The sequence below is a fragment of the Hyperoodon ampullatus genome, assembly GCF_949752795.1.
Source record: "Hyperoodon ampullatus genome assembly, chromosome: 1".
Lineage (NCBI taxonomy): Eukaryota > Metazoa > Chordata > Mammalia > Artiodactyla > Ziphiidae > Hyperoodon > Hyperoodon ampullatus.
Window position 1 is genome coordinate 202,530,225 of NC_136914.1, and position 23,426 is coordinate 202,553,650.

The 23,426-nt window shown below is 45.4% G+C and overlaps 3 protein-coding genes and 1 pseudogene across 9 annotated transcripts in view; 1 reads left to right on the plus strand and 3 right to left on the minus strand.

Moving 5' to 3' along the window:
- The window catches only part of ARMH3 (armadillo like helical domain containing 3), a gene marked incomplete at its 3' end in the record, with an annotated part of 562,435 nt that overhangs the window by 248,406 nt on the left and 290,603 nt on the right, over positions 1 to 23,426 (minus strand). The window lies entirely within an intron of this gene.
- Positions 1,333 to 9,439, plus strand: NOLC1 (nucleolar and coiled-body phosphoprotein 1; the record flags this gene model as incomplete). 6 transcript variants are annotated; one of them, XM_079701448.1, is made up of 13 exons in its annotated part: positions 1,333 to 1,452; positions 3,633 to 3,688; positions 3,800 to 3,942; positions 4,041 to 4,171; positions 4,584 to 4,749; positions 6,290 to 6,420; positions 6,550 to 6,694; positions 7,011 to 7,139; positions 7,370 to 7,480; positions 7,573 to 8,217; positions 8,401 to 8,507; positions 8,681 to 8,773; positions 8,950 to 9,439. In XM_079701448.1, the coding sequence occupies 13 exons, from the start codon at positions 1,333 to 1,335 to the stop codon at positions 9,106 to 9,108; spliced, it is 2,136 nt and encodes a 711-aa protein (XP_079557574.1). In that variant the 3' UTR covers positions 9,109 to 9,439. The 6 variants fall into 6 exon arrangements, with proteins under 6 accessions (XP_079557574.1, XP_079557579.1, XP_079557577.1 ...); XM_079701453.1 differs by having other exon boundaries at positions 8,407 to 8,507; XM_079701451.1 differs by having other exon boundaries at positions 6,299 to 6,420.
- On the minus strand, positions 5,437 to 6,212 carry LOC307070164 (ubiquitin-ribosomal protein eS31 fusion protein-like; the record flags this gene model as incomplete). The annotated part of the gene is made up of 2 exons (XM_079728409.1): positions 5,437 to 5,729; positions 6,020 to 6,212. The coding sequence occupies 2 exons, from the start codon at positions 6,210 to 6,212 to the stop codon at positions 5,437 to 5,439; spliced, it is 486 nt and encodes a 161-aa protein (XP_079584535.1).
- On the minus strand, positions 19,490 to 23,024 carry LOC307058464 (formylglycine-generating enzyme-like; annotated as a pseudogene). Its single transcript has 2 exons — positions 22,983 to 23,024; positions 19,490 to 20,612 (listed from the first exon to the last, which is right to left on the minus strand). The product of its transcript is annotated as a formylglycine-generating enzyme-like (transcript).

Below are 23,426 nucleotides of genomic sequence, written 5' to 3' on the forward strand. Positions count from 1 at the left end.
CTTTTAAAAATGCAGATTCTGACTTCTGGGATGGGGCCTGAGATTCTGCATTTCCAACAAAGGTGGTGCTACTGGTCCAGGAAGGAATTTTAATATCAAGGACCCAGAGGACGCTCACACTTGTTGCAAATAATGGTTTTTGAAACCGAGGCTTGTGTGTATGTGGACTGTAATAGCTTGAGCACAATGCTTGGCATTCAGCAGGTTCTCAGATGTTTAAAGAATGCATGCAGGTGGATAGACCTTTGGGGAAGAGGGAGATGTAGGAATTATACCAAGGACAGGGGACTGCCTGAGAAAGGCAAAGGAGAGGTGTGTCCCTTGAGAAAGTGGATTCTTACCTCCCTGAGGGGCACGGATGGGAAATAGTCAAGGGGTAGTGCATGGGATTGCTGTTTGCTAATATGAACTGACATAAGATAGAACTTGGAATTAACTTGGCAGGCCTGGGCATTGATTGATAAATTTGAGTACTCATGACAAAAGGAGGGGCAGTTGAGGGGGTTTCTAGTTCTTCCACAAGGAGGTTTCATAGTGTGGGCTGTGCCCCAGGAGGTAGAAGGGTTATTTTCAGGATTATAGGTTTGAAGAGACTGTTGCTGTCACTCAGGTTTGGTGCACAACCCCTTTTTCCCTTCATGGAGCTGACCTAAGGCTGTGTTATGTAAGAGGAAAGGGTTGTCTCATGGGCAAGTCATGATTGAGGTAGGGGCAGTTTAGAAGGTCAGCGCCTCACCACTACCACAGATAATCTGAAGCGTCCTCTGTAATGGAGGTTGGACTGGAGGTTGGGGTGGTATCTTGAGAAAGGGCCTCCCAGGGTGTTGGAGGCAGTGAAGATGAAGAGTGGGAGTCCACGGGCAGCGCGAATAGGGTAGGTTGGGAGATCATGTGACCAAGTTTAGAAGAATTCAAGGTCAGCTCGGGCCCGCCGGCCCACTCATTACTCTGGCATCCAGATGCCAGGGGCGCGGGTCACCGCAGCACTGAGAAAAGGTGGTTCCATCAAAAAGGCAGGGCGCGGGAAGTCCGAAGTTTTCCCGCCGCGGCTGAGGGCGTGACCCCTGACGTCAGGGTTCTGCCTTCACAAAGCAGACCGGCGGGCTCCGCCCTTACCAAGATGGCGAAACTCGCGGCACCGGAAAGCGTTAGTAGATTTCGCCTTTACCCTGTCTCGGGGGTGTGGGCGGGGCTACTCTGCGGAGTGTGCCCGCCCCTTCCGCCGTGCCCCGCGCGGCGCGATGGCGTCACGCGGGTCCGCCCCTACCCCTCCTCTTCCGGGTTCCTGAGTCGCGTGCGTCGGCAACGGTAGTGACGCGTATTACCGAGAGGATGGCTGACGCCGGCTTGCGCCGCGTGGTTCCCAGCGACCTGTATCCCCTCGTGCTCGGCTTTCTGCGCGATAACCAGCTCTCGGATGTGGCCAACAAGTTCGCCAAGGCAACAGGCGCTGTGAGTCCCGGGCATGATTCATGGGCTGGGGTGGGATGACCACAGGGGCTCCGGGCCCTGACATGCTTAGGTTTGCAGGTAGGGAGGTCTGTGGGGTCCGCCAGCCCAGTGTCTGCCAGGCCTTTGTGCCGAGTTCTCGGCGGTGGCCGGAAAGCCTGGAGTCTCAGCGTCTCTTCCACGATGTCTCACTACATGGCGCTGAGCTTTGTTGCTTTTTTTCTGGTGAGTGGGGCGGCGGTGGCAGCGTGGGAACCTCGTGGCCTAGGTCACGTGGCTGGCGGAGTGCGGCGAGGCGGCAGCGTCGTGCCCCACTGGAGGCATTGGAGGCTCCTAGTTCTTTCTTTGGGCTTTATGTTGGCTGATGCCGAGCGTGACTTGACCTCAATCGAATTTACCCGGGACTCAAAAGATAAGTAAAATTGCATTAGAAATAATGAAGGCTGGGATTTTTGTTATTAAAGAAGAAAATGAACGAGTAAAGGCAGGGTTCTGCTTTTCGTTTTACTGAAGCAGGATTGAGCATCATAGTTCTCTCTACAAAGCAGGCATAGCTGTTGGCTTGAATCTTTGATTTCTGGCATCAGACAAGTCTAGGTTTGGGAACAGCCTCTGCCACTTTTGAAATGTATGATCCAGGCAGCTTGCTTAACGTCCCTGAATCTGTTTCTACTTCTATGGGGATGTCATCATCCACTTTTTGGATTTTTGTGAGTAACATGATATGTACATATACAAAGTGGCAATACCGGTGCCTGGTGCTCAGGAAGCATCAGTGAGTGAAAGCTGTTCTCTTAGTTATCGTACCTTAGGATGTTCTAAAAACAAGTAAAAGGAAGATGACCAGGAATGTGAAAGGTTTGGAATATACATCTCAAGGAAAGCAGACATGACTGCATGAGAAAACACCTTGAGGGTAGAGTGGAGTAGTATGGTAGTCCTTAGCGGTCTTAGTCTTTGACTAAGAAGATAGGCTTGTTCTTTGTGGTAGAATCAGGCTACGCAAGTTGAGAGTCAGATCGGCCTCAGAAAGGGCTACCTTAAGCTGGGACAGCCTGCCATGTGATCTGATACAGCTCCTTTCATATTGGAACTGTTTTGACTGTTAGGGAGGCTGCAGAGAGTGGGCTGGATGGAATTGGGCCTTTCAGAATCAGAAATCTTTTTTATGTGACAAAAACTAATCTCTGTGGAGGGTTTACTAAGGGCAAGATGCTATTTCCAGGTGCTAAGCCCCTTATATGCATTATTTCTTATCTTCTCAACAAGTTAATAAGATGTGTAGTGTCGTCAATCTTATAGAGAAGGAAACAGTCTCAGAAAGATTAAATGATTTATTTTTTTTTTAATTTTTCTTTATTTTTTGCTGCATTGGGTCTTTGTTGCGGTGCGTGGGCTTCTCGTTGCGGTGGCTTCTCTTGTGGAGCACGGGCTCTGGGTGCGCGGGCTTCAGTAGTTGTGGTATGCAGGCTCAGCAGTTGTGGCTCGAGGGCTCTAGAGCACAGGTTCAGTAGTTGTGGCACACGGGTTTAGTTGCTCCGCGGCATGTGGAACATTCCTGGACCAGGGCTCGAACCCGTGTCCCCTGCATTGGCACGCGGATTCCCAACCACTGCGCCACCAGAGAAGTCCCAGATTAAGTGATTTGCTCAGGGTCACACATTAATAATTGGCAGAGGTGAGTTTCACATCTACTCATCTAACTTTCAGCCTGTATTTTTGTATATACTCTAATGCCTTGCCATTTTTTTGGACACCAATTCATAATCTATAATCAGTGTAATAGTTGAATGCAGTTATGTACTGAATATGTAACATAGATTTTTACTAATCTTCTCTTGGAGGATGGTTTCCAGTGATTGGGAATTATAAACCACGTTGCCACAAACATCCTCCTGTGTAGATGTTTGTTTCATGGGTAAGGATAAATTCTTAGTACACTGCTAGAGTAAAGAGAATGTACGTTTTTAAAGGCTTTGATAAATAGGATTGACAGGTGGGGGAATAGATAGATGGTGCTAGAGACTACAGGGATAGCCCAAGTTTTTGATACCAAAAACTGGGAAATACATAAATAGAATATTTTTCTCCTAATTTATGCAAGTAGGAGAAGTCTTACAGAGATGTAACATTTATATCAAATTAAAACTTTCGTACCCTGCTCTCTCTCTTTTCTCTTACAGACCCAGCAGGATGCCAACGCCTCTTCCCTCTTGGACATCTATAGTTTCTGGCTCAAGTAAGTCTTCTCTGTGCTAGTGTGGCTGTTTTCTCCCCCCAAGTAGGCTGGACTGTGTTCTTTGGTTTGGGAAGGTCCTGATTCCCCAGGAGTTAGCCTAATCTACCTCAGCAGGTCCACCAAGGCCCCAAAGCGGAAGTTACAGGCAAATGGACCAGTGACTAAGAAGGCTAAGAAGAAGACTTCATCCAGTGACAGCAGTGAGGACAGCAGCGAGGAGGAAAAAGCCCAAGGACCTCCCGCTAAGAAAGCTGGTAAGACCCAGCAGGGAGTTGTGGTTCCAGGAAAAGGATTTGGAGCCTGTCTGTGCTCCAAATGGCTGGTTCTTACTGGGACCTGTACTTTTGTTCAGGTGTACCTGCCAAGCGGGCCAGTCTGCTTCAGCATCCTGGAAAGGCTGCAGTCAAGAAATCAGAGAGCAGCAGCAGCAGTGAAGAATCCAGTGATGATGAGGAGGAGGACAAAAAGAAAAAGCCTGTCCAGGTTTGCAACTTTGAGAAGGAAAGGGATTGCTAAGGGATTGGAAAAGAAGAAACTAAAATCTTGGCTTTTAGCTTGATGGTGTTAGGTATACAACAGGTGATTACATGGTTTTTCAAGGAGGTTGCAGAAGTATGAGGTTTGGGAAGGATTATGTGAGGTTGAAGTTGAGCCCTGAATCTAGAGGAAATTCAACCCGTTCTGCTTCCCTGGCAGTATTGGGTTTCTCTGGGATACTGTCAGGGACTCCAAGAGTAAGAGAATATGTTTTATGGACAGGTACAGGGAACTCTGGACAGGGAATGGCAGGGACAAGGCCTAAAAAAGGGGGCACCTAGGAAGCTTTCTACCTTAGGATGTCCTTTGGGTGCCCTGAAACTCTTGCTGATTCTCCTGGTTGTGTGTTTTCTCACAGAAGGGAGTTAAGCCCCAAGCCAAGACAGTCAAAGCTCCTCCTAAGAAGGCCAAGAGCTCTGATTCTGATTCTGACTCAAGCTCAGAGGATGAGGTGCCAAAGAACCAGAAGCCAAAGACAACACCCATGGCAGCTAAAGCTCAGGCTAAAGCCCTAGCCAAACCAGGTATTGTTTATGTTCCTAGGAGGCTGGACTGGGGACCAGGTTGCCCTGGGGACTGATGTGAAAATTCCTTAATTCAGCACAGGAGTGAAATGGCACTGGTTGTTGAACTAGAGGTATTGACTGGTGTCGTTTTTTTAAAAAAAGAAACATTTTCCTAGTAAGTAAAAAGTTTTATAGTTAGGGACTACTAACTACAGAAATAGTCTGCAGTGAGGGAAAACATGTTTTAAAAACTTCAGAGGGCATATTCAAATAATTTGCATCATTTTTTTGGAAGACAGGTTTATTCCTGAAATTGGGCAAGAAATTCATCCTTTGATGTAGTAAACCACAGCATTCTCCTTCATGCTTCCTCCAAAGGCAAGAGAATTGACAGACTCCTAAGTTCCACGCTAATAGGAAGGTTTTTATGGCCTTTTAATGTCTTGATACTCCTTTTTATTATTGTTCATTAGTTCATGTCTTTTATTAACCAGTATACGATTACTTGTCTTTTGGTTTCTTTTTTTTTTTTTTTTTTTTGCGGTATGCGGGCCTCTCACTGTTGTGGCCTCTCCCGTTGCGGAGCACAGGCTCCGGATGCGCAGGCTCAGCGGCCATGGCTCACGGGCCCAGCCGCTCCGCGGCATATGGGATCCTCCCGGACCGGGGCACGAACCCATATCCCCTGCATCGGCAGGCGGACTCTCAACCACTGCGCCACCAGGGAGGCCCTGGTTTCTTGAAACAATAGATCAGACAACATTTGCCACAACCGTGTCTGTCAAAGTGGCTGGCTTTGGAAACTCCAGCACCACATTCATCTGAAGGGCACTCCTGACGCAGGCGACTGATTTTGTCATTTTCATCCACCTTACAGTATTTCAAGACAGATAGCTTAGCCTTCTTTCTCTTATGCTTGTTCTTCTTGGGAGCGGTGTAAGACTTCTTCCTTTTCTTAGCACCACCACGAAGTCTCCACACAGATGAAGAATGGACTCCTTTTTTTTTTTTTTTTTTTTTTAATTTATTTAGTTTATTTTTGGCTGAGTTGGGTCTCCATTGCTGCGTACGGGCTTTCTCTAGTTGCGGCGAGTGGGGGCTACTCTTCGTTGTGTGCGGGCTTCTCATGGCAGTGGCTTCTCTTGTTGCGGAGCACGGACTCTAGGTGAGCGGGCACATAGTTGTGGCACACGGGGTTAGTTGCTCTGCAGCATGTGGGATCTTCCCGGACCAGAGCTCGAACCCGTGTCCCCTGCATTGGCAGGTGGATTCTTAATCAATGCGCCACCAGGGAAGCCCGTGGACTCCTTTTGAATGTTGTAGTCAGACAAAGTATGGCCATCCTCCAGTTGCTTGCCAGCAAAGATCAGTCTTTGCTGGTCAGGAGGGATTCCTTCTTTATCCTGGATCTTGGCCTTTACATTTTCTATTGTATCTGAAGTTTCAACCTTGAGAGTGACGGTCTTCATGAAAATCTGCATCTTGGCGGGGGCGCCACTGCAGATGGCAGATCCGAAAGCTGTCTTTATACTCGCTTACATTATTTCTTTTTTCTTAGGTACACCAGCTCGTCCAGCACCTAAAGTAGTCAATGGCAAAGCAGCTGGTAGTAATAGCAGCAGCAGCAGTAGCAGCAGCAGCAGTGATGATGACTCAGAGGAGGAGAAGGCAGCAGCCGTATCTAAGAAGGTATGGGCCTTAATTTCTAGCAGGAAAGAAGGGACTGGGGATGGAGGTGATTGGGGGGTCTCCATTGCATGGCAGGATTGGTTGGGTCAGTATTTTCCTGTGGTAATTGATTTTCTCTGTGTGATGCAGACTGCACCTAAAAAGCAAGTTGTGGCCAAGGCCCCAGTGAAAGCAGCTGCCACTCCTGCCCAAAAGAGTTCTAGCAGTGAGGACTCCTCCAGTGAGGAGGAGGAGGAGGAAGAGCAGAAGAAAAAACCCATGAAGAAAAAACCAGGTGACTGGACACGGGGAGTCAAGCTGCACGACTGTGACCAGGGCCCAATGGCAGGAGGACCTCTGCAGTCACCACGTGGACCTTGGCATGTGTCAGCCAGCTTCTCCCAGAGAAGGGAGAAAGCCACGTTGCCTTTTATAACCTAGACTCAGAAATGGCATGCCATCATCTCTGCCGTAGTCTATTTGTTAGAAATGAGTCACTAATCCTAGCCCACCCTCAAGGGATAGGGAATTAAGCTCCATTTATAGAAGGAAGCAGTATCAAAGAATGTGTGTACATATTTTAAAACCACCACACTGTCCCTTTTAAACAGGTCCCTATAGTTCAGTTCCCCCGCCTTCTGTTCCCCCACCCAAGAAGTCCCTGGGAATTCAGGCTCCCAAGAAAGCTGCAGAGAAGCAGCAGCCTGTGGAGAGCAGTGAGGACAGCAGCGACGAGTCTGGTGAGTCATCACCTGTGGTGAGTGGGTCTGGGGAGTGTATGAGGAGTAGGGAGGGAAATGCTGCTGCCTTTTGGGATCTCAGTTCCCTCGCCAGGGATTGAACCCAGGCCACAGCACTGAAAGCCTGGAATCCTGACCACTAGGCCACCAGGGAACTCCCTGCATCCTTTTCGTTTCCCCTGGTTGGATTGGGACTGTGGACCCAGCCTAATGCCATAGGTTCTCTCCAGATTCAAGTTCTGAGGAAGAAAAGAGACCCCCAGCTAAGGCAGTCATCTCCAAAGCAACTACTAAACCAGCTCCAGCAAAGAAGGCAGCAGAGAGCTCTTCAGACAGCTCAGGTAAGGCATAGGAGGCCCTCAGGGCAGTGGGAGCTCCAAGGGCTCCCCTCAGTCTGATTTGGGGAGAAATTCACTCCATTCTCTCTGTCTAGACTCCGACAGTTCTGAGGATGAAGCTCCTGCTAAGCCAGCCAGTACCACCAAGAATTCCTCAGGTAAGCCAGCTGCCACTCCCAAGCAGTCTGCGGTTAAGCCAGCTACAACTCCCAAGCAGCCTGCAGCCAGTGGCCAGAAGCCTCTGACCAGAAAGGCTGATAGCACCTCCAGCGAGGAGGAGAGCAGTTCTAGTGAGGAGGAGAAGACAAAGAAGAATGTAGCCACCCCTAAGTCCAAGGTGATGGCCAAAGCAGCTCCATCTTTGCCTGCCAAGCGGGCCTCTCAGGGTGGTGGGGACAGCAGCTCTGATTCAGACAGCTCCAGCAGCGAGGAAGACGAGGAAGAGAAGACACCTAAACCCCCAGCCAAAAAGAAGCCACAGAAGGCAAGGGGAACTGTAGCCCCTTCCAAACCAGCCTGTGTGAAGAAAGCAAAGGCCGAGAGCAGCAGCACTTCTTCCTCTGAGGACTCCAGTGAGCAGGAGGAAGAGGAGAAGCCCAAGGGCAAGGGCACTCCAAGACCACAAGCCGCCAAGGCCAATGGCACCTCTGCACTGACTGCCCAGAATGGAAAAGCAGACAAGGACAGCAATGAGGAGGAGGAGGGCAAGAAAAAGACAGCAGTGGCAGTTGCTAAGCCAGGTCTGTATCCAAAGAACCTGCCTCCTGGGTTTGTCCCCCAAATCAGGATGTGCTCTACTCTTGGGGGTGGGATAGGGAGCCGAGGCCCATGACTGGCTTCCAGTTAGTTGGGGGCCCTCAGTGTGGGACCCTGGGACGAGGGACAGGAAACTGATCTCCTGAGTCTGGCTTTTTGTTTTGTAGGTTCAGGAAAGAAGTGGAAGCAGAATGAGGTTGCTAAGGAGGCAGAGACTCCTCCAGCCAAGAAGATAAAGCCCCAGACCCCCAACACATTTCCTAAAAGGAATAAAGTAAGTTGTCTTATTTTCCTCTCAAGAGCCAGCGTTTAGAGTAGAAAGAAAAATTGCAAAGCACCTTGACAGCTCTTTGCCTGGCCTGGCATACGTGCTGTGGGTGTAGCTCAGTAGGGCCTTCCTGTTACGTGACCACTCCATCCTGAATTTCCTACTTCATTCTTCTCCAGGGAGAACGAAGGGGATCCTCCCCATTCCGAAGGATCAGGGAGGAGGAAATTCAGGTGGATGCTCGAGTGGCAGACAATTCCTTTGACGCCAAGGTGAGGAGAGAGAGGGTCTTCACCATTCTTGAGGGGGTGGGGTGAGAGTGGGGGTAGCTTTTGGTTCTGGTTGGTAGGAGGTTCTCTGGGTTCGGGTTGCCTGGAGCAGGGAGAAGAAACTGACAGGGCCCTGGCCTTGTCCTTCTGTGTGCTAACCACCTGTCTCTACTTACCAGCGGGGTGCAACCGGAGACTGGGGGGAGCGAGCCAATCAAGTTCTGAAGTTCACCAAAGGCAAATCCTTCCGGCACGAGAAAACCAAGAAGAAGCGGGGCAGTTACCGGGGAGGCTCCATCTCTGTCCAAGTCAATTCTGTTAAGTTTGACAGCGAGTGACCGTGGACCATCTGTAGCACAGCAGGGGTGATGATCTGAGACCACTCACTTTCCCCAGTGGACCTGGGAACCCTCAGCTCTATCGGGGGAGGGTCTCGGTGAGGAGAGCAGTTTAGATTACGTCTGAAGGCTTTGCGTTGTAACATCCTCTAAGGTCCTTTTCTGTGTTGGTGGTTTTGTACAGATTTGTTTTTGAGTGTTGGGTAGCAAGGACAAGGTAAGGGGAGTGTTCTTTTTTAAGAAAAATTGTTTTAGTTGTCATTCTCCCTGTTTTGTGGAAGTTCTCATACTGAGAAATTTGTATATTTTACATTAAATCATTTCTTATTGATTTTTGTTGTGGTTTTCAGAGGTGGGTTCACAGATTAAAATCTCAGCTATCTTCCTAGATGTGGTAAAGGTCACATGTATGAATTTTTATAATTGGAGAATTCTGTCTATGGGAGTGCTTGTGTTCACATTTCATCCTTCCTACCCGTCAGGGCCCTGGTGAGGGGTGGTTAAGAATGGTTAATGTATGTATCTGTTAAGCATGAACTATGTGCCTCATTCGTGGGGTCTAGGACTGAAGTGTTCAACCAGCATGGACCTACCTACTTGGGGGGATAAAATTTACTGTTTTGTTTCAGGCAAAATTCTGGTGTGGTGTGAATGCCGTGGGGTCAGTCTGAATATTTCATTTGCTGTAATTTTATTATTACATAATGTTTGCAATATGTGTTTTTTAATTTGAAAGCATAAACCTTTTTATTGTTCAAAGACAATTTTTGATTGGCTTGACCTTTAAGAGTGTCGATTACTAAATTGAGGGCTACATCTTATTTTTTTACATTTTAGAGAACAAAATAGCGTTAATTTAATCTGAAAAGCACATATCACTTGGTATTTCTGTCTTGGTAGCAGTGATAACACAAAATTAGTTTCTTGGTTTCATTAACTCCTACATGGTTGGGAATCACTGATCAAGAAAGTGAAAGAAGAAAACCTATAATTAAAAACCTTAATCCTCAGTAGGAATTAAGTTACATTATTTAAGTGAATTTATAGGTAACCTGTAAATGGAGGATGAGAAGAATCGTTACAAAGCATTTTATCTGGTAATACTTGAGTTAGAGTGGTGTTGCGAGAGCATCCTAACAGGATTATTGTGTCTTGTAGTTGGTGCACGGGAGCAACTGCTGTGCCCCCTTCAGAACCTTGACTCTCAGAAACGGTGGAGGTAACAGTAAAAAACAGTGAGCAGAGATATGACTCTTAGGCCAAGCAGGCTGATGATAAAGCTGTAGGAGATGACTGTTGGCAGTGCTCAGCCAGAGTAAGACGGGGAGGAAAGTCAACGAGTTCTCCAAGTTCTCTGGGGCTGGTCTGTCCCTGTGTTGGGAAAGTGTGCCCTAGCTTTATGGATGAGGTGTAACTTAAGGTTAGCTTCCCCTTGTTTGGGTTCCACAGATAACCTGGTTTTCTGTGTCACTACCTCTAGGAAGAAAATGTGCTCTTCATGCTGACATACATATTCAGTCTGCATGGTAAAAGTTCTACATCTTACTAAAAAGTAATAAGCTGGCTGGTTTATAATGTATCTTGGGAGTTTTATTAATGTGAGTCCAAAGCTCTCCCACCTCCACTCAAAACAGAACAACTTGGGTGCCAGTTGGAGGGCTGGGGCCCAGACCTGTGGGTTCACTGTGGAGCCTTCTTGACTATTCCTTATCTCGTGGTACCTTGTCTCATGGTGCCTTGTCCAGGCAATAGACCAGCCTGTGCGTAGTCTAAATTGGGGATTGGCAAAATGGCCCATGGACCAGATCCAGTCCATGGCTTGTTTTTGTGTTGCTCAGGAGCTAAGAATGCTTTTACATTTTTTTAAAGGCGTTAAAAAAAAAATGACAGACTTTATGTGACCACAAAGGATATAATGTTTACTATCTGGCCTTTTACAGTTTGCAAAACCCTGGCCTAAATCAGTGACTTCACAACACTGGCTGAAAATTAGAATTATCTGGGGATCTTTTAAAAACACTGATACCCAGGGACCCATCTGCTGATCGGTTGAGTCAGATCCTGGTGCTCTCTGGTGGATTCTGGGAATTAAGATTTTTTAAAGCTCCTAAAGATTCCAAAGAGCAACCAGAGCTGAAAACCACTAATCTAAGAGTATTTGAAAAGAAATTAGTTGGTAATTTTTCTTTCCTCCCCTTATGTTTTCATTTTCAAATGTACTTGTTAAATCTAATAGTATAAAGTAAAAATTAAATTTCCGTTTTATCCCCATTTTCTGGGACTTGATTCTTTTGTCTCTTTCCAGAGAGTTTCTCTGTGTGTACTACTACATGCATCCTCTCTTCTTTCTCCTCACACATATGGAGTAGCTTGCTATATGCAGTGTTTCATAACTTTGGAGCTCATATTTTTTTAATGACCCCATTGCATGGAAGTAGCATAAATTATTTTAAGTAGTACCTTATTGGTAGCTGTTCAGGTTGTTTTAGTGTTTTGTTATTATAAATAGTGCCATAGTGGATATTTTATATGTGAGACACTGAGTATTTGTGTGGGCATTTTGATAGGAAATAGTCTAAGAGTGATTGTTGGGTCAGAGGATGTGTACATTTAACGTTTGTTCGTCATTGCTCTCCAAAACCATTGTACCAACTTGTAGTTCCAACAATATTTTATGACAAAGTACCTCTCTGCTTGCCCTCTTGCCAACAGTTAACCAAGTTGATCTTTGCCACTTGGATAAATGAAAATGCTCAGTTTTTTAAAATTGTGGTAAAAAATATAACATTAAAGTTGCCATCTTAACCACTTTTAAGTGTATAGTTCATTAGTGTTAGTACTGACGTTGTGCAACAGATTGCTATGATTTTGACTACTTTAGATATTTCATATGAGTGGAATCAGACTTCATTTGTCCTTTTGTGACTGGCTTATTTCACTTAGCATAATGTCCTCAAGGTTTACGCATGTTGTAACATGTGGCAGGATCTCCTTTTTCAAGGCTGCATGATATTCCATAGTATGTATATACCACATTTAATTTATCCATTTCATTGTTTAGTTTCAGGGATCTGAATTCCTACCTATGCTTATGTGTTCTGGCAGTGTTGCTGAAATCCACACGTTAAGTGAATCACACACATGATGGCTCATGCCCATCTGCAGTGTACCTCATATGGACGCAAAGCAGGAGACTTTCCAGTATCCTTTTGTGGTTTTGTTTCACAAGTTATATCCTCACTACCACCCAACCCTGTTAGGTGGATATTAACTAGATCATGGTGTCTCAGCCTTAGTATTTGGGGGCTCTGAAATACTAAGAGTGTTTGAATGCCTACTGTGTACCAGCCATAGAACTCCCTGAGAGCTCAGTGTCTAATAGGGGAAGTCAGAGATGGGAACAGTTCTGTACACCATGCTGAGTCCTGTCACCAAGGGCCAGAGTAGCACCCCCAAGGGGACAGCAACAAAAGACTGACCTTGGCCCAGGATTCTGAGGAGAGTAGCAGTTGCCAGGTGTGAAGAAGGCACATACCATGCAAGGAAGAGGAAATGTTTCCAGTGGGGGAAGAGAGCCTTTAGGATGGATCAGGTGGAGGGTGTGTGGTAAGTAGGGGCAGGATAATACTGTCTGAGGATTCAATAGCAATGGCCTTTTGTACCCAAGTGAGGAGTTAGTACTTTATTTTGTTCCTCTGAGTGTGTTAGGGGATTGCTAGTCCAATGCAGTGCTCCTGGCACTAAATACAGCTGCAGGGAAAGCAAAGCCCCTACTGACAACTGAGTTCTCATCCCCTGCCTCATGCCAAGCTGGTTTAAGCTGTCTGCAATTACTGAAGAGGCCAGTAGGTGGGGCCCTTGCACACTGCAGGGAGCTGGACTCTAGTTGAAGCTTGGCATTGTCTTACCCCACTTAACTTTCAACGAATTCGGAGCACCTGCTATGAGCCTTTGGATACAGAGATGAATAAGACATAGGCCCTCATTTGAGGACCCTTGGTTCTGGAGAGTGGAGAGGAGAGTCTGTCATCTATGAGAGGTCATCTGTTACCTGAAAACCAGCAGCAGGCAACATGGCTCATAGAAGAACCCTGATGTTCATGTGGAACTCCCAACTTTCCCCTCAGGTCCAACAGGGCACTGGAGCTCCCATAAGGGGGGCCAGCCACAGGTCCCACTGCTTATGGAAACTGCAGACCTGTGTCCTGCCTATGCCTGGGAGCTCAGAGGCCCTGGTGCTCTCTCGACTCTCTCCCCTCCTCTCCCAGCAGGATTGAGGAGAACATATGCCAGGCTTCCATCTTCGAAGTGTGTTGGAGGGTAGGTAGGGTACAGAGTATTTCAGTAAATTAGCCTATCAGACACAGAAGTTTATCCATTCAGCAAATATGAGTGTTTACTATATGCCAGGCACATAATTTGTGAGAGATGTTGCAGACACAATCAGGAATGAACAAAAAACCAGACCCAGTCCCAGCAACCAAAGTTTACCCAGTCTAATGAGGGGCAAAGATATTAATCCACACAAATAAATGTATAAATATAAACTTCAGTACAATGAGGGCAAGGTACAAAGAGCTATGAGCACGTGTGACGGGAAAGTAGCCCACATAGTGGTGAGACTTCCTCACGGACTGGGTAACCATGTAATTTATCATCTAAACTGGGATGCTTTTTTTTTTTTAAGATTTTTTTTTTGATATGGACCATTTTTAAAGTCTTTACTGAGTTTGTTACAATATTGCTTCTGTTTTATGTTTTGGTTTTATGGCCTGGAGGCATGTGGGATCCTAGCTCCCTAATCAGGGATCGAACCTGCACCCCCTACATTGGAAGGTGAAGTCTTAACCACTGGACAGCCAGGAAGTCCCTAAACTGGGATGTTTTTGAGAATGAAGGGAGAGAGATTGATAATTAGGCTGAGAGGAACAGGTGTGGATTGAGACTTTCCCAGGCAAGTCAGGACATAGGGTCACTGTGGTAATAGATGTCTTCACTGAGGAAGTGATGTTTCAGCCCAGACTTGAAGGTGAGAGTTAATTAGGTGAAGGTGTTGATGTTACTGACTTGGGTCCTTGGACTCTTTAATCAATAGAAGTTGATAAGAGGCCATACGAGGTATTCAGGCAAGGCTTTATTGGGACTCATGCTGTAGCACAAGGGAAGGAAAACAAGTAACAGGTTCCCTTGCTCACTCTCCGAGGAGAGTGAGCTTGTTCCTTAAGCTGTGTGAGGGTGGGAGCGGATGGGTGGGTGAGGCTGAAGGGGTGGCTTCGGTGGTCTGCCCACCCGCTTGACAGTGCTGGGATCATGCACAGTACCCTGCTTTTGCTCCCGGCTCCTCAGAAGTGGCAGTTGGTTTGTCATCTTTTAGTGTCTTATTGTTCATAGTCCCTTATAGTTTCTGGGTATTCTGTGGCTTGTCTAGGTGCAAGCACTCCAGTAGAGGGTCCCAGGTCCCAGCCTATCTCAGTGGTGCAAGATGAGCAGGGCTGTGTGTTTTTTTCAGTGAGAAGGCACAGCATGTGCAAAGGCCTTTTGGTGAGAGGGAACATGATGGAGACCCCAGAATGAAAGAAGGCCTATGCAGCTGAAAGGCAGAGGAAGGAGGAGAGCAATATAAGATGAGGCTTGAGAGGGAGGCAGGGACCGGGGCATGTAGAGCCTTATAAGGCATGTTTAAGGTTTTATTCTGAAGGCAATGGGAAGCTGTTGAAGAGTGTGTGCGTGTCTTAGTCATCTGGGGCTGCCATAGCAAAATACCATAGCCTGGGTGCCTTAAACAACAGAAATGTGTTTCTCATAGTTCTTGAGACTGGGAAGTCCAAGATCAAGATGCAGGCCTGTTTGGTTTCTGGTGAGAACTCTTCCTGGCTTGCAGAAGGCTTCTTGCTGTGTCCTCACATGGCAGGGAGAGACAGAGCAAGCTCTCTGATCTCTTTTTTACAAGGACACTAATCCTATCATGGGGCTGTACCCTCATTACCTCATCTAAACCTAACTACCTCCCAAAGGCCCTGCTTACTGTTACCATCACGTTGGGAGTTAGGGCTTCAACATATAAATTCTGGGGGGCAGAGGAACACAAACATTCAGTCCGTAACAGTGAGTGTATGTGTGGGTATCATTTTTTTTTATTGGGGAAAATTTCAAATATATAAAAGAATTACCAATACAGACAGTAATCAACTAACATTAAATATTCCGTCAGTATCACTGAATATGTTAAAGGCTGGTGACAGTCAGATTTGCATGCTGAAAAGCCAAATGTGGTTAGCATGAGAATAGACTGAAGGGATTTGTAGCGAATATTTTGAGACCAGTTAGGCTACTACAGTAGGCCAGGAGAGAGATCATTTTGGTGACCTGAATTAAAGTGGTGCCAAGATAGAGAAGATGGAGAGAGGTGGATAGATTTGAGAAATATTTAGGAAAAAAAATAGAACTTCGTTGGTGGGGTGGAGGTAGGGGAGCACTGAGGAAGAGTAAGGCATTAAGAGTGACTCTCATACAAATAATAAATGCTGGAGAGGGTGTGGAGAAAATGGAACCCTCATACACTATTGGTGGGAATGTAAATCGGTACAGCCACTATAGAAAACAGTAGGGAGGTTCCTTAAAAAACTAAAAATAGAGTTACCATGTGATCCAGCAATCCCATTCCTGGGCATATATGCAGAGAAAATTCTAATTCAAAAACAGGACTTCCCTGGGGGTGCAGTGGTTAAGACACCGCGCTTCCATTGCAGGGGACGCGGGTTCGATCCCTGGTCGGGGAACTAAGATCCCACAAGCCATGTGCATGTGGCAAAAAAAAAAAAAAGATACAATGTACCCCAGTGTTCATAGCACTATTTACAATAGCCAAGACATGGAAGCAACCTAAGTGTCCATCAATAGATGAATGGATGAAGAAGATGTGGTGTATATATACAGTGGAATACTACTCAGCCATAAAAAAGGATGAAATAATGCTATTTTCAGCAACGTGGGTGGACCTAGAGATGATCATACTAAGCGAAGTAAGAAAGAAAGACAAATACCATATGATATCACTTATATGTGGAATCTAAAACACAACACAAACATATCTATGAAACAGAAACAGACTCACAGACATAGAGAACAGACTTGTGGTTGCCAAGGGGGAGAGGGGGTAGGGGAGGGAAGGATTGGGAGTTTGGGATTAGCAGATGCGAACTAGTATATACAAGATGGATAAACAACAACTTTGTACTGTATAGCACAGGGAACTATATTCAATAGCCTGTGATAAACCAGAATGAAAAAGTATATATAGTATAACTGAGTCACTTTGCTGTACAGCATAAATTAAACCCAACATTGTAAATCAACTATTCTTCAATTTTAAAAAATGTTGGAACTATAAAAGTACGGGCTAAGATGTCAAGATGCTTAAGAAGATCAAATTGGTGATTAGGTCTCTATTGCCAAGAGATTGACACTTTCTTAGCACTTGATGATTTGCTTCACTCAAGGATAAGAAATAGATGACCTTTTCTTTTTTGTGTGTTTAAAAACTATAGTCAAATGCTGTACCAGAACATAAAAAAACACTCTTCCAGTTATTCATTTGTTTTTCGTCTCCCAAACTGAAATATTCAACCTTAGAATTTAGGATATGCTCATCAACATACTAAGGAACTCAAAGTAGTCTTTCCTTTTTTTTTTTTTTAAATAAATAAATTTATTTATTTATTTATCTTTGGCTGTGTTGGGTCTTCGTTGCTGTGCACTGGCTTTCTCTAGTTGCAGTGAGTGGAGGCTACTCTTCATTGCAGTGTGTGGACTTCTCATTGTAGTGGCTTCTCTTGTTGTGGAGCATGGGCTCTAGGCACACAGGCTTCAGTAGTTGTGGCACACAGGCTCAGTAGTTGTGGCTCGCGGGCTCTGGAGCATAGGCTCAGTAGTTGTGGCGCATGGGCTTAGTTGCTCCGCAGCCTGTGGGATCTTCCCGGACCAGGGCTCGAACCCCTGTCTCCTGCATTGGCAGGCGGATTCTTAACCACTGCGCCACCAGGGAAGTCTCAAGGTAGTCTTTCATCGTTGATAAATTAGTCTATAATTTCTGAGTCTAATTTAACCAGAGAGAATCATCTGACAGCCACTCAACACTTGCTGTCTTTCCAGATGCCTTATTCTTGTGAGTTAGAATTTTTGTGATTAGGAAGAAATAAAGTGCTTAAAAAAAAAACCTAACTTAAACTGGAGCTCAAATTCTGTTTTCAAGCTAGATCTCAACTTGACGAACGAGTACAAAGCACATAATTCCTCACTAACATGATGCAATTAATAATATTCTTAAATTTTAAACTGTGTCTTGGTAGTTCCCTGGTGGCCTAGTGGTTAGAATTCTGGGTTTTCACTGCCATGGCCCAGGTTCAATCCCTGGTTGGGGAAATGAGATCCCGCAAGCCGTGCAAAGCATCTTATTTTTACTACTGTAAACTGTGACATATATTTTAAGTGAAATTAAAATGTATTAGTTAATATTTAAGAAATGCAAAAAGGTATAAACAATAATTTATTGAAAAATTGCATACCCATCTCTCAGCCTAATAAGCAGAATGTTGCCAGCACAGTTAAATTCCCTTTCTGTATGTATGTTAAGGCTGAATGTTAAGCCAGTATTAACATTAATAAGTACCAATTGTTAAAATATTGAAATATATTAATACTGGTTGGGAAATAGTTGCTGGCCTGTACCCTCTGAATATCTCCTCTCATTTCCAAATCCTTGACCTCTTCCTAAGACACACACACCACCTCCCTTGAACTGTTCTATAATCCAACAAATAAAGGGTTAATGCCTGGCACAGAGGGGCCTTTTATATATATCCCTAAGGAATATATAGTCTTGTTTTTAAACTTTATGTAAATTGCACCACACTGTATTCTCCTATGACTTGCTTATTTCTCTGATGTGTTCTAGTTCACTGTATACTTCCATTTCTTTACTAATTCACTTATTAACAGGCATTCAAATTGTGATGCTGCTGTGAACAGTCTTGTATCTATTGGTGTACATGTGCAAGAGTTCCCTGAATTTACACCTAGAAGGGAAAGTGCTGGTCATAGGGTAAGTGCATCTTCAATCTTCCATATAATGCCAATTTTCCAAAGGTATTTACTAATTTACATTCCCACCAGCAGCTCAAGAGAGTTCCCTTTGTTCCATAGTCTCCCCAGCACTAGGTAAGTCATGTCAAATCAAAATTTTCTCCAGTCTTCTGGGTGTGGAGTGATATCTTATTGTGGTTTTAATTTGAATTTCCCTGACTACTAATGAGGTTGAACACCTTTTCATATATTTAGTGACTGTTTGGAGTTCCTTTTCTGAAGGTGTCTACTTAAGTCTTTCATCCATTTTTCTGTTGGGTTTTCTGTTTTTCTCTTATTGATTTTTGGGAGTTTTTTTATATATTTTGGATACAGTTCCTTTGTTGGTTTTATGCTGTATAGATATTTTCTCCAGTTCTGTGTCTTGCCTTACTTTCTTTATTGTATCTTTTTTTTTTGATGATTACTTTTTATTTAGTCACATATGCCAGATATCTTGCATTTGTCTCTCCATATACACTATCCACATTTCTCCACTGGCTCTTTGCCTAGGGAGGTTGACCTCTAGGAATTGCATCATTGGGCTCTCTGCTCTTTGGCTCCTGATTGGGTTTTGGCCAGTGGGGTCCCCCTGCAGGAAATCAGAAGAAAGTGGAGAATGAGAGTAGGTATTTATTTTTCCTAGCCCCAAACTGCCGTGTTCTCAAATGAAAAGTCACTGCTGGGCTTCCCTGGTGGCGCAGTGGTTGAGAGTCCGCCTGCCGATGCAGGGGACACGGGTTCGTGCCCCAGTCCGGGAAGATCCCACATGCCGCGGAGTGGCTGGGCCCGTGAGCCATGGCCGCTGAGCCTGCGCGTCCGGAGCCTGTGCTCCGCAACAGGAGAGGCCACAGCGGTGAGAGTCCTGCGTACCGCAAAAAAAAAAAAAAAAAAAAAAAAAAGTCATAAATTCTCACTATGAAATCACAACAGAATCTGATATATTCAGAGAATCTGTGAGTGGGAGAGAGCCTCAGAAATCATGTTGTGTATCCCCTCACTGGATAGATGAGGTCACTGAGGCCCAGGAAGGTCAAGTGTGGGACTCTGGGGTCTAACCGCAGGGGGAGAAGGCAGGCCTCCTGAAACCTAGCTCAGGGTGCCCTTCACTTCCTTCCTCTTTTAAAGACTCTCAAAGGTAAAACGTGAAATACACCACACGATAAAGCACACATGCTGATGCAAGTCAGCGATTTGGTCTGGCAATGGCGTTCCTTTGGCCATCGGGCAGGCATGTAACCCACCTCGGGGCGGGAATTCTTCACACGAGATTGTTCAGCGTTCTGATGGAAGCCGTGTGCAGGTTACACACGACTTCTCGGATTCGGGAAGGCTCTTCTTGGCTTTTAGCCGGTGGTGGGCGGTCGGCTGCACAGCGGAATCTCGGATTCGAAGCGGAGCTGTCGAGTGTGTTCTGGCTTCGAGCAGCACAGCGACACCTATAGGCAGTAGGATTTATGGCGCACGTAGGATCCACCTTTCTTCAACTCGTCTTTCCCAGAAGGGGAAAGCCTTTTGGGTTAATCGTTTCTTCAACAGAATGGTAAACGGTCCACCAGTCTGAAGTCCACTTTCAGGCGTCCCTACTATATTGCATAAGCCATAACCATTGGGAGGGAAGGCGTCAACAGGCGCGGTTCCTCGGAAAGCCGTCCGCTCCGGTGTTCGTCACAGGAAACTCACCCTGCCAAAAGTTGGTATAATGTTGGCTTTTCGGCTGCAGTTTGTTGCCTCAGGGGAAAAGTCTATTTTTCAGGCCTCGTCGACAGCTGTATTCTCACTCAGCTTCCATGCGCAACCGCTTCCCCATCCACGTGCAGTAGGAGACGTGATGATCTGGCCCGTGTAGAACAGTAGGGTCGGCCCCTTCTGGGTGTCTCCAGTTAGCGCCTTTAACAGGTAACTAGGGAGCAGGTGCAACTGCCTGTTGGATATCAGACTTCACTTGCTCACTCAACATTTCTTCAAAGACAAAGGAGTCACCGAACTTCTCAGCCTCTGTCAGATAGCCAGAGCTGAGTTCACAAATTCTCAAATTCAGCATTACTGACTTCATAGCCATCCATGTAAAAGACATCAGTAGCAACTCTCCTCGCAAGTGCTTCCCCATCCTACTTTATCTGAGGATCATTGGTGCCCACTGTAAATACTCCGGCAGGGATGGGGATCACCTTGGTGCGTAGGAACGGCGGCTCTCCGGGGACCGAGCCCCGGGCATTCGCCTCGCGGTGCGCGGCCGCCGAGCTGCCATGGGCCCCGGGCTGCTGGGGAGTGCCAGAACCCCAGGAGCCTGCGAGGGAAGCCGCGCCCACAGCCTCTCCCCGGCCTCTTCGTCCCCCTCCCCCACGCGCCGCCCGGCCCAAGAGCAGCGGCAGGAGGACGACCTAGATACAGTTTTAAATATTGTTTTTCTTTCACGTTATTTTACAAACATGGTTTCACGTTTCTCCATATTCTGGTAGCTGCAAGCTGTTTTGTAATCTTAGTATGTAATATAGTATTTAATAATTTAAGCATTCATTAGTGGATTGTTTGCAGCTCTTTTAAGTCCCAGTGACGTAAGTATTTTAGTACACATAGATATTTTTTTCTTTTGTTCTATTTCACTGGGTTTTAAATTCCTAGGTGAGAGACTGCGTCAAAGCAAACTAGTTGGCTCTTGCTAAGTGTGACCTAAGTGTGTCTCTAGAAGGATTATGGCAGTTTACCTGGCCACTAGCCAGGTGTGAATGTATCTGTTACCCAAAGCTTGGACCAGCGCTGGGTATTTAATTTTTACTTGGTTTAATGGCTGTTAATTGGAACCATACTATGCTTACAGTCTTTAATTTGCATTTCCCTAATTACTAAGGAATTGAGCCTTTTTAAAAATACACATGTTTATTGTTTGTTTTTCCTCTTAGGTGCCTACTCAATTCAAAGCAACAGACATATTTTGAGTGCCCACTCTGTGCCAAGAGCTGTGTGCATCCCTCAGAGGGGGAGTGACCTAACAAAAATGACCCTTTGAGATAGGGTGTGGGAGCCAGGATAGTATAGGAAATATATGGTTAACTGTACTCCCTCGGTAGAAGCACAATCTTGGAAGGCTGTTTGGGCAAAGTCCTGTGGGTGGAAGACAAAGAAGAGAAGGGTTGACCCTGTCTGAAAGAGATTAGGCTTTTGCAGGATAAGTGACTTCAGAGCTAGGGCGGAACAATATTTGTCCAGGTGAGAAAATGATGTGTGGGGAGAGGGAACAATATGGAGAGAGGTAAAGGAGCTGAAAAGTCTGAAAATATGGTGCTGTGTTATGGGGTTGCGACTCTTCCATTATAGCTAAAATGTGGAACGCTGGGGCTGAAGAATGGTGGGACATTGGCTAGAAAGGAAGTCAGGACTAACCTCAGGAATCTGACTTTGTCCTGAAGATTTTTTTGTTCTTAAAGAAGAATGACATGATCAAATGTATGTTTTAGAAAGACCTTTCTGTTAGCTAATGAGAGGTAGACATATTCCTTGCATTTATGGAGCTCAAGGACTAGTAGGGGAAACAAGTATTAATCAAGAAATCATAATTATAAACTCTCATTGAACGAAAGAAATGCCATGCTATGAGAGCAATTTATATATAACAGGGGTAGCAGACCAAGTCCAAATGTCAGGGAAGGTTTCCCCTAGGAAATAATTTCTGGAGGTTTTTCTTCTTCTTCTTACACACACCCCTCCCTCAAGCCTCACCATTAAACTTCACAGGGAAAGGCAATGTAAAATATCTTTATTTGAGAGAAACCCAGGACTGTGTATACATACTCATATGCATTTGTAAACCTCCCCAAATGATTCACCCTGACATTTCCATGTGTCTAGTCCATAATATCCTTTCATTGATATTATATGACCTGTATACTGACCCCAGCCTTGTGAGGTAGGCAGGCAAATATGACTATCTACATTTTATTGAATCTGTGTCTCAGAGAAGTTAGGTAATTTGCCTAAAATCGCATGACTAATGGTAGAGCTGATATTTGAATCCAGGTCTTGTAACACCTAGGTGGAATTATTTTTTTTAAGCTGTTTTGTTTTGTTTTTCTTTTTTCAATTAGTAAAGATCCCAACAGGTGGCCACACCTATGTTTTTAATTTTTTTTATTTAATTTAATTTTTTTGACTGTACTGTGCAGCATGCAGGATCTGAGTTCCCCAGCCAGGGATCAAACCTGTGCCCCTTGCATTACGAGCACAGAGTCTTAACCACTGGATCGCCAGGGAAGTCCCTAGCTGGTATTATTCTTGCAATGTTCATTCTTTAATTTGTTCATTGATCCATCAAACGTGTGCTGATCACCTTCTGAGTGTCAGGCTATGTGTGAAGCAATCGAGAGCCAGTAAGTTTTTAAGCAGGAAAGCAGCTTGATCCAATTTACGTTTGAGAACCCTCTTTTGGCTGAGAGGACAGAAAGTGGTGGTTTTCAAAGTATGGTCCGAGACCACATACTGGGTCAGAGGCTCTGGGGTTGGGGCTCAGGAATGCTATGATCAGCCAGGTTTGGGTATTCTTTTTTGATTCTAATGCAATAGAAAGCGCTATATTAGAGAAGGCGGTGGTGCAACCAGTTATCGTGACTAAGGTAGTGGCTGTAGTAACCAGGTGAGAAATGATGAGGAACAGAGACAAAGGGATGCATTTGAGAGTCATTTAGATAGCATGGGCAGGACTTCTCACTCCACCCTCAGCTCAGACAGTAGCTGAAAAGTGGAGCTGGAATTCCTACCTGGGTCCTCTGGCTACAGAGCCTGTGGGCTTTACTGCACATAGCCATTTATAGCCGCTTTGTGGTTTTAAATATTTTATATTTAATTATCTTAGCATTTGTTTTGCAAATCTCCATCTTATCTCAAACTGCCTTCAAGCCTTGTATTTCTCCCTCACTCTCATAAAGACTAGGAGAGAAATAAGTAAGGCCTTAAAAGTTTTAAAATATTTATTTGCTTGGGGCTGGATATACAGGCAAGGAAAAAGTAGATTTGATTAGATAAGCACAGACTAGGGGAGAACACAGGACACTGGGAGATTCACTGCATCTCCTCTTCTATAAATCCCAGGAGGTCTCCAGGAAACCTGAAGACAATAATCCCAGAAGCCCAGAGGGTGACCCCATTCCCTCCCCAGGGTTATTACTGGGTGTCAGGCTGGAGCAGTTCAGGAATTCAGGAAA